At 40.4% G+C, this 13,589-nt stretch overlaps 1 protein-coding gene across 6 annotated transcripts; it reads right to left on the bottom strand.

The window, feature by feature from the left end:
- Positions 1-1,872: 1,872 nt before the first annotated feature.
- Positions 1,873-8,780, bottom strand: slc25a55a (solute carrier family 25 member 55a). 6 transcript variants are annotated; one of them, XM_014133848.3, is made up of 10 exons: positions 8,645-8,780; positions 7,409-7,546; positions 7,059-7,184; positions 6,167-6,222; positions 4,706-4,796; positions 4,432-4,550; positions 4,133-4,325; positions 3,844-3,998; positions 3,611-3,686; positions 1,873-3,470 (listed from the first exon to the last, which is right to left on the bottom strand). In XM_014133848.3, the coding sequence occupies exons 2-10, from the start codon at positions 7,429-7,431 to the stop codon at positions 3,311-3,313; spliced, it is 999 nt and encodes a 332-aa protein (XP_013989323.1). In that variant the 5' UTR covers positions 7,432-7,546; positions 8,645-8,780; the 3' UTR covers positions 1,873-3,310. The 6 variants fall into 6 exon arrangements, with proteins under 6 accessions (XP_013989323.1, XP_082815548.1, XP_082815549.1 ...); XM_082959422.1 differs by lacking the exon at positions 8,645-8,780 and adding an exon at positions 5,507-5,563; XM_082959423.1 differs by lacking the exons at positions 7,409-7,546; positions 8,645-8,780 and adding an exon at positions 5,492-5,563 and having other exon boundaries at positions 7,059-7,190.
- Between the last annotated feature and the right edge of the window lie 4,809 nt (positions 8,781-13,589).

Genomic DNA, 13,589 nt, shown 5'->3' with positions numbered 1-13,589 from the left:
CACCATAGCCTACTCGTCAACAGCATGTTTATGTTATATCATATTTTCTGAAATTGACCATATTAAAATATTGTTGTAATTGGGCACACATTGCTGTCAGACTTGCACCTACCCCAATGCCCTCTTTCTGATGACTGGGATGAATGCAGGAACAGATTTCAGGAGCAGGACAAGACACCCTCTTTTTGACTGATGACTGACATAAGGGCATGCACATGACAGGCCTATCTGGCTTATCTGATTATGATGGTCATAATGCTTCTTGACATTGTCATTAAGTATCTTTTTTACAAGTTAGTTAAAATATGATGAAAAAAAACATGACTGTAAATAATTAATTACAACCACAAAGGACTTAAGAAACAAACTTTCAAACAAAAGGAAACTTCTTGGCAGGGAAAAAAACACATTTGAATAAATATGGGTTTTGACACTTATGTAGGTGTCATAAACAGCCATAAAATAATACAATATATGTCACAACAGGTGTTATGACCATATTATGTCAGCTGTTATGACATAAACTACATGACCAAAACCAAAAGTATGTGGACACCTGCTCGTCGAACATCTCATTCCAAAATCATGGGCATTAATATGGAGTTGGTCCCCCTTTGCTGCTATAACAGCCTCCACTCTTCTGGGAAGGCTTTCCACTAGATGTTGGAACATTGCTGCAGGGACTTGCTTCCATTCAGTAACAAGAGCATTAGTGTGGTCGGGCACTGATGTTGGGAGATTAGGCCTGGCTTGCAGTCGGCGTTCCAATTCATCCCAATGGTGTTCGATGGGGTTGAGGTCAGGGCTCTGTGCAGGCCAGTCAAGTTCTTCCACACCGATCTCGACAAACCATTTCTGTATGGATCTTGCATTGTGCACGGGGCCTTGTCATGCTGAAACAGGAAAGGGCCTTCCCCAAAATGTTGCCACAAAGTTGGAAGCAGAGAATCGTCTAGAATGTAATTGTATGCAGTAGCATTAAGGTTTCCCTTCACTGGAAATAAGGGGCCCAGCCCGAACTATGAAAAACAGCCCCAGACCATTATTCCTCCTACACCAAACTTTACAGTTGGCACTGCATGGGGGCAGGTAGCATTCTCCTGGCATCCGCCAAACCCAGATTAGTCCGTCGGACTGCCAGATGGTGAAGTGTGACTCATCAATCCAGAGAACGGATTTCCACTGCTCCAGAGTCCAATGGTGGCAAGCTTTACACCACTCCAGCCGATGCTTGGCATAGCGCATGGTGATCTTAGGCATGTGTGTGGCTGCTCGGCCATGGAAACCCATTTCATGAAGCTCCCAACGAACAGTTCTTGTGCTGACGTTGCTCCGGAGGCGGTTTGGAACTTGGTAGTGAGTGTCGCAACTGAGGACAGATACATTTTTGTGCTTCAGCCCTCTGCGGTCCTGTTCTGTGCGCGTGTGTGGCTTACCACTTCACGGCTGAGCCGTTGTTGCTCCTAGGCATTTCCACTTCACACTAACAGCACTTACAGTTGACCGGTGCAGCTCTAGCAGGGCAGACATTTGACCAACTGACTTGTTGGAAAGGAGGCATCCTATGACGGTGCCACGATGAAAGTCACTGAGCTCTTCAGTGAGGCCATTCTACTGCCAATGTTTGTCTATGGAGATTGCATGGCTGTGTGCTCGATTTTATACACCGGTCAGCAACAGCTGTGGCCAAAATAGCCAAATCCACTAATTTGAAGGGGTGTCCACATACATTTGTGCATATGTATATTATGACATGGTTATGATAGTGTCATAACGTTATGGCGCCGCGTGCTAAGTCAAGTGCGATAAACCTCAATGTAAACTACATGACCTGCACAAGAAGTATACATGTATGGATTTTTTTTTTTTAAATAAATACTTTATTCAACCCGCCCTTCATCCACACATTGCATGAACCTAAACCTGCCCGTCCCGTGGATATAACAGTCAGGACTGCAGGTTATGAGTCAACCCGGGCATCACTTAAATACATACAAAACAAAATTAGACATACAACATAAAGTGATGTAACAGTCATTTCCTTTGTTAGATGACCTGGTGCAGATAGCGTCGGTGATGCTATTTGGCAGGCTCATTCAGTCTCGATACAGTATAACTTCCTTATAGTGAAAAATGCCAATCCACTCAGCGAAGGCAAATACAAAACCATATGCATTACATTTAGGGGCATGTCATGAATAAAATAAACAAAATGATGGCCATAAACTAAAAGTCTATAGCCCTGAAGTAACATAGACCATAACAGAACACTTCACAACCTTACTGTGTATATATATGTATAAATATGCATAATATGAATTAATCAAGTATTTAGAATGTAAAAAATAAACTAAGATGTGAGTGTCTGTGGCAGCGAACCATGAGGTGTAGCTTTGGAATAACCCCTAGGTGCTTGGTCCCTCTGTCTCAAACTAAACCTCAGTGAAATGTGAGTTGAAGAGGTATCTGTTGAAAAAAAAAAATGTAAAAAGGTCATTCTAACGTGTTTCTTTAGCCTTCTCAATCGACCACAGTTAAATTAATTCAAATGTGTAAATCAGATTAATTGATAGCTTGAAATCACATGACTGCAAAACATGACAGACGCTATGAAATACCTTCACAAATGGAGGCTGAGGGGAGGATGGCTCATAATGTCTGGAATGGAACAAATGGAATGGCATTAAACACATGGAAACCATGTGTGTATTTGATACCATTACACCTATTCCACTCCAGCCATTACCACGAGCCCGTCCTCCCCAATTAAGGTGCCACCAACCTCCTGTGATCTATACAAATCTTTACACCACACTATGGCATTCAACCAACAGCACAAAAGTAGAATCATAAATCATCAAATATTTTTTAGATAAACAATGGATAAAGAAAACAAAAAACAATGAAAAAGCTTTCAGTTGTTGGTTGTGTTGAAATGGCCCCTCACAGAGGGAGAGGAACCAGGGAGACTCCCCAACCAGTGCCACTGCTGCACTTCACGGTCTGCAGTTCAACAAACAGACACCTTCAAGTGCAATCGTTGTTCACAGCCCATTAAATTAGCCAGGAAAATATTTGGAGGAAGTGCAGTACAGCTGTTAGACCATACAGGAAGTCAAGAACTATAGAATGTTTTTTTATTTTCTCTCTTTTCTAGGCTCCAAAGCTCTGACAGACACCTCAGTCTTACGTAGTTTATTTTTTCTGTACCAAATACTGATGGAATATAGCTGCCAGTATTTTGCTGAGATACTTCTTCATGCGACGTGTGAGAAAGTCCCATGCACAGCCAGGTAGTGTTGGTCTTGTCTCATGCAGACAAGTAGTTGAAAGGTGACTGGTCCAGGATGAACTCTCCGATGCCAATAAAATACATGACCTGTGCAATGCCGAAGAGAGGAGCGATGACCAGCGCCCTGCATCCTGCTCCCTTCAGAAAGGCAAAGGGACCCTCCTTACGCATGATCTTACTGCAGGGAGAGAGAGAGGAAATAAATCACTGCTTGTATTTCAGGAATGTGTGTAAATCAATTTTTATAGAGCACACTGGTTGTAAAGTTGCAACGAGTTCAAAGTCAGGAAATTGCATGATTAAAGAGTGACTGTCTACCTGACGCAGTCAACCACACCATTGTAGCTCTCCTCGTTGGCCCCTTTGCTCAGAGACTGCAATCTCGTTTTTACAACTGAAATAAAGAGTGGGAACTTGTTAGACCAGGAAGTATAGAAGTAAAAAAAAATATATATAATAATTTAAAAAAAATAATCAAAAAAAAAAATAATCAAAAAAATCTGCTAGCTTAATAAAAGTGGGTCACAAATGGAGACAGATTCCAGACTCACCATCACAAGGATTGACTGCCACAGCTGCAGTGGAGCCAGCCAGACAGCCAGACAAAAATGCCCAGTAGAAGGGTGCTGATTCATCTCGAGAGGGCTGGCCCAGCCGGTTAAGGTGGGCGAACAGTGGGAAGTAGACCATGGAGAAGGGAACATCTCTGAAATAGAAGACAAGTATTTTACTGGTTTGTAAATCTGTTTTCTAAAGCTATTCCAGTTTTTCTAGCCTAGCAGCCCCAATAACAATTACTTCCGGCCTTTGACTTTACATGAATGTATAAGAAGCCCTTACCTCATGAGGGTGGCCCCGAGGCCTTTGTAGAGGCCCTGGATGCCTTGTGTGTGCAGAAGATCCCGGGCGATCTGGGTAGCAGACACTGCCCTGGCTGCAGGACTGGGCCCCACGTTGTAGGACCTGCTCAGCACTGTGTTAGTGGCAGCCAGCTTAGTGGGAGACATCATGGCTGGCATTCTCTGCTGAGCCGCTGGGAGGAACAAAAATACATTAATATACTTGCACAAGATGTATTTGCCGCTGTAGGAATCACATGTAATATAACTTCCATCAATCAATACGGTGTACTTGCTTACCTAGCCTCCCTGCGTCCTGAAGTTGAATCTTAAGCATTTCCATAGGAGTAGTAATGACAACCTGGCATATGCCTGCACCACAACCTGCCAACATCTCCTTAAACACAGTCAAGCCTTTCCTGCAACAAGGAGTCAGAGAGGTCAGAAAGCATGCATGGGATAGGATTGGTCTCTTCAATGACTAGTTGGACACCCCATTATATATCTATTATCAACACCCATCTGTACTCTTAATCTACCGTCTTCACTGGCCGAAATGTAAACAGTAATTTACCCATTTTTGCTAAGATGCTGGCGGAAGAAGTCATTTGCGGCTAGTTTGATGGCCTTCTCAGGAGTGACCAAGGTCAGATTCACAGCAGCACCTGAAGACAAAACAATTGAACATTAGTCAAACCTTAAAAATCATACATCAAAATGTGTTTACAAGGAAATGTTACAAACAAAAACATTCCCCACCACCATCGGTCCATTTAAGTATGCAATGCCACTGACTGTACGGTACTAGCTATCAATCTAATACACACGTTTCTAAATGAAATAGACAAGAAGCGCAGAGGATGGCTGCTCTGGCATGATCACAGAGGGAGATTATTTCAAGCATAAGTCAACCTAATGAGTTACATTTAAACATGAGAAACATGATGAGAAGCAAGCGGAACAGGAATGCGAACAGAGATCAGACAACACTAGAGAAGGGGATGCAGAAAAGACAGTAAATTCCAGGAGAAAATGAAAAATGCTTAGGCTAATCTACTGGAAGACCAACTTTTCTTTAGAAAACAAATGTGGGAAGAAGACTTTACATTAAGACATAGGCTAGCCTACATGCCAGTGGGAAATGGATAGACGAGAATGAAAGTCACCTTAGCCACTACTACCACATACATTTTCACAAGAGCATTGTTTGGCAATGGTTACAAGTGTTGGTGAAAAGTCAGTAAGCGAAAGGAGTCAAAAGCAGAAAGAACAGGTTCACTGATATGAAGACAGTAAGGAGAAAAATATTGAACAAATGGGAAATGGTTGCCTAGTTGAAATAAAGCATTATTGTAAGAACCATTAAATGATTTGCCTTCAGTGTGGCTGTGCCATATCGGCTAGCCGTTCAATATCCCAGGGGGACCCAGGTCTGTAACATGGGAAAAAAAACAGATGCAAAAAAAAAGCAAGTATTCCTCAGTCCCATAAAATTAACTCCAACCTTATCTCCATAAAAGACACTAGGCTATGTACATGATGTTGCCCATCACAAACGTGTCAATGTGTTTCATACAGTATTTAGTTTCAGTACAGCTAAAGTAATGCATTTCACTGTGAACATTGCATCAATCATGTCATCAATTGAAAATTAGGCCATTCGCTTTTAAAAGGATTGGAGAATATTCTACCATTTGTCATTCATTCAAATCTAAATAAATAAGTACAAAGAAACAAGCCAATTTCTAATGATGCATTTAAACATCACTACATAAGTACAATGCAGTGACAATCAATCAACTTTTGAGATCACATCCGAACATAATTACTTCTATCAATAATGAGAAACTACTGCATTGATTGTGATTGAACAGCAACTTGACTGCTTTCACTTTAAGCAAATAATTAAATACAGATCAGTTATAGCTTAAAATAATTTTCTTGCAATTGGTCACAATTTCACTAATAACCCCCTTGTTGACTAGATATAGAACCAGTACTATAAAACTAGGACAAAAAATGTAATGACTCTTACCTCTATACATGCCAAAGTATCCTTCTGATCGAACAGTCTTAATGAGGCAGTCCAGCCTAAGAGAAAACACAACATGTCAGGATGAGGGAAATTTACCACAACTTCTTCCTTTGGGCTCCCGAAGGAGCAGCCCTACCTACTCGTGTTGGTCGGGCTGTGACGGTAGTGGAATTTTTGGTAAGGTTATTTGTCAGCCAAATGACTGCAGTAAACCGTTTAGAACCGTTACAATAGCAACAAGTCTCATCACGTTGTAAAGAGTCCATGTTATGGCGGAAGCGGACTCGACCGCAAGTGTCAATCTTTTTTAATGCCTAGCTGTCCCATCTTCAGTCAGATGTCTGTTCCACAAAATTCTAGAACTGGCTAGTTTTGCCTCCCCTCGTCTCTGCTTATATAAGCTGTTTGATGTAAACCAGGCTTACTTCCATTTGCTGCTATCAGGTAAATTGTCAACTATTTTTCATGATGGACAATCCATAATCGGCAGTTACACAATTATACTATTACTGCACCAGGCCTACCTATAGGTAAAACAGACAGTCAGAACTAAGTAACATCAAGGGGTTTAGGGTGGAGATGCAAACTGAATGGGTGCACAGAGCAAAGGGAAATTTCCACTCCCCTCACACATTCCTCAGGATTACTCAACAGGAAGAATGAGCCAATGACGGCAGTCGGTCGTCACAGACATGGGACTCAAAGCCGGGAACAAGTCTATGCTCTCACAACAGCAGCCGCATTATCTGAAGTACACCTCAAGATATCCCATCCTATATTAGTGTTATTCCATGTCCTTTGTGGTGTTTTTAAAAACGGTCAAATAAATTGACCTATCAAGATTTAGCTATGCAGCCACACAGCATGACATGAAAAGGGAGGACGGACTCACATGTTCTTGTAGATCTGCTGACCTTGCCTCTGGTTCTGTAACCTGGTCTTTACAAGGTCGATGGGAAACACACAGGTGACCCCAACAATGCCAGCAATACCACCATTGATCAGTTTAGCAGGAAGGCTGGATAAAATAAAACCATTTGAGATTAGGTTCAGATTGGCATTACACACACCTTCAAGGCACTTGAAATAGATAAAACATAAAGGAAGGATACCTTTATGAAAACATTTTCCTGGGTTACTAACACGGGAAAAAACAAAGCAACTCTCTAGATATTGCACATATTGAGTAAAAAAAAGTGAAAGACGCTCAATACAGATGAGAGAAAGCCACAGTTACAGTACCTGATCTGCTGCTGGTGAGACATGGTAACTTTCAGATAGGTAGCGGATGTAGAACGGAGCTGTGATATCTTAGCTAGTCAGTCGTAAGTCGATCTAAGCGGTCAGTAGATCAAGTGCTGATGAGCTGCTGCTAGAGTTCTGGAGAGGAAGAGCCAGGGAGATTATTTATATATAGACAAGCCTGTCAGAGTCCTGAGCGTGAGTACACACATGCAAAATTAAACCTAATACACACAAAGCCTATCCCACACACATACAGCAACATGCCCCTTGGATAATCTCCACCCACTCACACCTCAAAGGATCACGAGGGTTTACAACCTGCCTCCTACTGGAAGTGAAAAGTGAATCTCAATACACGCTCAGTAACAGGAAGTCTATATTTGGGCATCAGTTTGCATGGCCCTGAGGCATCAACTCCAGTATCTTTGGCAGTTGCTAGGGTAAAAGACATTCCAGGTCAGGACGTGAACAAGATTCAACTTGAGTCTAACTTGTAACTTTACTACACCCCAAACCAGTTTAATAATTAACGTTAGTTAGCTATTTCACTTTAATTTAAAGCTAGAATCCTTATTTGCTGCATAAATTTTTTGACACACACATATATAGTATATATATGCATGTATGTATCCAAAAATGTATGTAGCAAATAAGGATTCTAGCTTTAAATTAAAGTGAAATAGCTCACTACTGTAAATAGCTCTGGATAAGAGTGTCTGCTAAATGCATAAAATGTAAAATTAGTGATTAACGTTAGTTAGCTACATTTTTGCCAGCCCCATCCATTAACTTAACTAACTAGCTACTATTATATTATAATTTTTCCCTAAGTAATCTTATTCAATAATAGCAACAATATGTTTCATTACGATTGCGCCTTATTTACTCAGCTAAATAAGTTACCAACGCTAGCTAGTTAGCTGTTATTTATCCGGAAATGGCGTTAGCTAACTAACGTTAATTCAGTATCTTCCGTAGATATATAACGTTGCTGTAAGATTATTAATCAAGTTCCTCTATATATAAAAAAAATTATACTTAAAATTCGAATATGTAGTTGAATTGCACTCAGAGTAAGCTAGTGTTAACTTGCTACCTAACTTTAACTAGCTAGCTGCGGCAGTTCCTCTTTCAATAATGCATTATAAGAAATTGAGCAACGATGACATAGAAAGTGTCAATCCAGTGATACATTAGCTAATAGTTATATTTGATAACGCGAAAGACACTCACCTGAAATAAATGTCAGATGAGAAATGTCGTTCTAGTACGTAAAAGTATCGTCTGTCTTGTCATTAGTTGTGAAACCTACTGAATGACATAGTGGAAAATTCCACTACTTCATTAAATATGAAGGCGGGGCCAACTATTCGAAACGAGAGTTCAAATTTATCCAATCGTGGTTTTCAAATGTACATATTGACGGTTCATTTGTCCTTTTATTTCGTTAGCTATAAATACAACCTATGTTTATTTATCTTCCATTTTGTACTTTAACTATTTGAACATCGTTACAACACTTTATATCGACCTAATATGACTTTTGAAATGTCTTTATTCTTCTGGAACTTTTGTGAGTGTAATGTTTACTGTACATTTGTTATTGTTTATTTCACTTTTGTTTATTATCTATTGCACTTGCTTTGGCAATGTAAACATATGTTTACCATTCCAATAAATCCCCTTAAATTGAAATTGTATTGGCGGGGATTAAAGGCTGAAGTGGCCCCTGGGTGCTGATCTAAGGTCAGTTTGGAATTTTCGTGAAGATTTGCGGATGGTAACATCAACAAGATTCTTCATCCAAGATCAGTTCCTACTTACATCTTCCCAGAGCCAGTGAGAATATACACAGAGGGTTAGCTATAAGTATCTTTGGTATAGTGGTGAAAAAACTACCCAATTGTCATACTTGAGTAAATGTAAAGATACCTTAATAGAAAAGGACTCAAGTAAAAGTGAAAGTCACCCAGAAAGAAAACTACTTGAGTAAAAGTCTAAAGGTATTTGGTTTCATATATAAATTATGTATCAAAAGTAAATGTAATTGCTAAAATATACTTAAGTATCAAAAGTAAAAGTATTAATTATTTCAAATTAAGCAAACCAAAAGATACCTTTTTTTTTTTTATTTTTTTATTCAGCGATAACCAGAGGCACACTCCAACACTCAGACATAATTTACAAATGAAGCGTGTATGTTTCGTGAGTCTGTGAGGGAGTAGGGATGACCAGGGATATTCTCTTGTAAATGTATGAATTGGGCCATTTTCCTGTCATGCTAAGCATTCAAAATGTAAATAATACTTATTGGTGTCAGGGAAAATGTATGGAGTAAAAACGACATTATTTTCTTGAGGAATGTAGAGGAGTAAATGTAAAAGTTGTCGAAAATATAAATAGTAAAGTACAGATACCCCTCAAAATACTGAGTATTTTTACTTAAGTACTTTACACCACTGGGTATAGGCCTATGATTGGACATAGCACAAACTTTCTCCACATAAGATAGGACTAATACAACTTTAAACTTAGTGTGTTATTGGTATAGTAGTGTTATTAGTATAGACAAAGGCCATCTGACCAAATCCTACATGGCATGAGGAGTCAAATATATCAGATGGGTAGGATCACAGAGATCCTTATCTTATTCATTACTATGGGTAGACTCTTCAACTGCTTTTCAATAGGCCTACACACAAACTAGGACAGGATCATTGAAATTGAACTGCACTGCATGTGGGGATTTTTTTTTTTTTACAAAAGCATGAAAGGGGGATTACATAAAATGGTAATCAAGCTATCCAAAATAATGCTAACCATAACTGAGTGAATGAGAGTGAATGAGACTTGAATTATCCAAAAGTCCTTGTGTCAAATAAAACAATTACAAAGAGTTGGATGTTTGCAGTGCTATAATCCCAAACATAATGTCAATGTATAATCCTTAACATGGGAAAGCAAACACAGACAATCATGCTTAACTGTTCATTAATTTATATTCCAATCATTATCCACCACAATACAGGAGCCAACACACAGGGTCAAGGGTCAAGGGTCAAAGATGAGCTGGGTACGTAAGGGCTGTTATAATAGATAGGTGTTGTTCAATTACTAATGATCTTTTTAAAACAAGTCATAGCACAGTCCTTAAGTCATAAAACAACATCACAATCTTTAAAACATAAATATGGAATCAAATCTTTTATTTAGCATCACTGCTGTAAGTGAGATTCATTGCATGTTCTCTGAAATCCATATATGGAATGAATCTCAGGCAAGTCACAAGAACATCCCATCAAGGTTACAGGTGTCTACATTATTATCATATCTAAACAATCAGTCATGAGTTTCAGCCATATTTGGAGGCTCAGAGTGGCGCAGCAGTCTAAGGCACTGCATCTCAGTGCCAGAGCTGTCATTACAGACCCTGGTTCAATCCTGGGCGGTATCACAACCGGCTGTGATTGGGAGTCCCATAGGGCGGCGCACAATTGACACAGTGTCGTCCTGGTTAGGGTTTGGCCGGGGTAGGCCGTCATTGTAAATAACAATTTGTTCTTAACTGACATGCCTAGTTAAATAAAGGTAAATAAAATATGTTGCTTTAAACCAAAGAGATGTCAAACAAGTTTGAAAATGATTTATTGTTTCTTTCGCCACAATAAAAACATGATGTTATGTCATATGAATTCACACACTACTGTAAGTCATGACTCGCTTTGGACAAACATGGCTGCTAAATGGCGTATACACTGAGTGTACAAAACATTAAGAACACCGTCCTAATATTGAGTTGTACTTATTTTTGCCCTCAGAACAGCCTCACTTCGTCTGGGCATGGACTCTACATGGTGTCGAAAGCGCTCCACAGGGCTGCTGGCCCATGTTCACTCCAGTGCTTCCCACAGTTGTCAAGTTGGCTGGTGGTGGATCTCTACTCCAAATAACTCGTTCCATCTCATCCCAAAGATGCTCAATTGGATTAAGATCTAATGACTGGGCAGGCCACTGCAGTAAGCTGAAATCACTGTCATGTTTGTGAAACCATTCCTGGACAATCCTAGCCTTGTAGCATGGAGCATTATCCTGCTGAAAAAAAAATCAATTTGCAGATGGATACAGAGGATTCTTTGTGCATTGCGCCGACAGAAATAAACATCTCTCTGGGAAGAAGAAGGGCTGGGGTGTATGTTTCATGATTAACGACTCATGGTGTAATTGTAATAACATACAGTAACTCAAGTCCTTTTGTTCACCTTACGTAGAATTCCTCACAATCAAATGCCAACCGTATTATCTCCCAAGAGAATTCTCGTTGGTTATTGTCACAGCCGTGTATATCCCCCGTCAAGCCGATACCACGACGGCCCTCAAGGAACTTCACTGGACTTTATGTAAACTGGAAACCATACAGTGGGGAGAACAAGTATTTGATACACTGCCGATTTTGTAGGTTTTCCTACTTACAAAGCATGTAGAGGTCTGTAATTTTTATCATAGGTACACTTCATCTGTGAGAGACGGAATCTAAAACAAAAATCCAGAAAATCACTTTGTATGATTTTTAAGTAATTAATTTGCATTTTATTGCATGACATAAGTATTTGATACATCAGAAAAGCAGAACTTAAAATTTGGTACAGAAACCTTTGTTTGCAATTACAGAGATCATACGTTTCCTGTAGTTCTTAACCAGGTTTGCACACACTGCAGCAGGGATTTTGGCCCACTCCTCCATACAGACCTCCAGATCCTTCAGGTTTCGTGGGCTGTCACTGGGCAATACGGACTTTCAGCTCCCTCCAAAGATTTTCTATTGGGTTCAGGTCTGGAGACTGGCTAGGCCACTCCAGGACCTTGAGATTCTTCTTACGGAGCCACTCCTTAGTTGCCCTGGCTGTGTGTTTCGGGTCGTTGTCATGCTGGAAGACCCAGCCATGACCCATCTTCAATGCTCTTACTGAGGGAAGGAGGTTGTTGGCCAAGATTTCGCGATACATGGCCCCATCCATCCTCCCCTCAATACGGTGCAGTCGTCCTGTCCCCTTTGCAGAAAAGCATCCCCAAAGAATGATGTTTCCACCTCCATGCTTCACGGTTGGGATGGTGTTCTTGGGGTTGTACTCATCCTTCTTCTTCCTCCAAACACGGCGAGTGGAGTTTAGACCAAAAAGCTCTATTTTTGTTTCATCAGACCACATGACCTTCTCCCATTCCTTCTCTGGATCATCCAGATGGGCATTGGCAAACTTCAGACGGGCCTTGACATGCGCTGGCTTGAGCAGGGGGACCTTGCGTGCGCTGCAGGATTTTAATCCATGACGGCATAGTGTGTTACTAATGGTTTTCTTTGAGACTGTGGTCCCAGCTCTCTTCAGGTCATTGACCAGGTCCTGCCGTGTAGTTCTGGGCTGATCCCTCGCCTTCCTCAAGATCATTGATGTGTGGCTCAGTTGGCAGAGCATGGTGTTTGCAATGCCAGGGTTGTGGGTTTGATTCCCACGGGGGACCATTATGAAAAAAAAAAAAAAAATGTATGAAATGTATGCAGTTGCTCTGGATAAGAGTGTCTGCTAAAAATGACTAAAATGTAAAAAAAATAATAATAATTTAAATGCCCACAAGGTGAGATCTTGCATGGAGCCCCAGACTGAGGGTGATTGACCGTCATCTTGAACTTCTTCCATTTTCTAATAATTGCGCCAACAGTTGTTGCCTTCTCACCAAGCTGCTTGCCTACTGTCCTGTAGCCCATCCCAGCCTTATGCAGGTCTACATTTTTATCCCTGATGTCCTTACACAGCTCTCTGGTCTTGGCCATTGTGGAGAGGTTGGAGTCTGTTTGATTGAGTGTGTGGACAGGTGTCTTTTATACAGGTAACGAGTTCAAACAGGTGCAGTTAATACAGGTAATGAGTGGAGAACAGGAGGGCTCCTTAAAGAAAAACTAACAGGTCTGTGAGAGCCGGAATTCTTACTGGTTGGTAGGTGATCAAATACTTATGTCATGCAATAAAATGCAAATTAATTACTTAAAGATCATACAATGTGATTTTCTGGATTTTTGTTTTAGATTCCGTCTCTCACAGTTGAAGTGTACCAATGCTAAAAATTACAGACCTCTACATGCTTTGTAAGTAGGAAAACCTGCAAAATCGGCAGTGTATCAAATACT

This window comes from Salmo salar, chromosome 12, assembly GCF_965601325.2.
Source record: "Salmo salar chromosome 12, fSalSal1, whole genome shotgun sequence".
Classification (NCBI taxonomy): domain Eukaryota; kingdom Metazoa; phylum Chordata; class Actinopteri; order Salmoniformes; family Salmonidae; genus Salmo; species Salmo salar.
This window is presented reverse-complemented; position numbering and strand designations above follow the sequence as displayed.

Excerpts from the sequence above, each read along its gene's own strand:
- slc25a55a (XM_014133848.3), bottom strand. The coding sequence starts at position 7,431 with ATGTCTCACCAGCAGCAGATCAG. Across the intron at positions 6,223-7,058 it reads CAGCAGATCTACAAGAACAT|GCTGGACTGCCTCATTAAGA; the intron begins GTGAGTCCGTCC and ends GTTTTCTCTTAG. Across the intron at positions 4,326-4,431 it reads TCAGGACGCAGGGAGGCTAG|CGGCTCAGCAGAGAATGCCA; the intron begins GTAAGCAAGTAC and ends TGTTCCTCCCAG.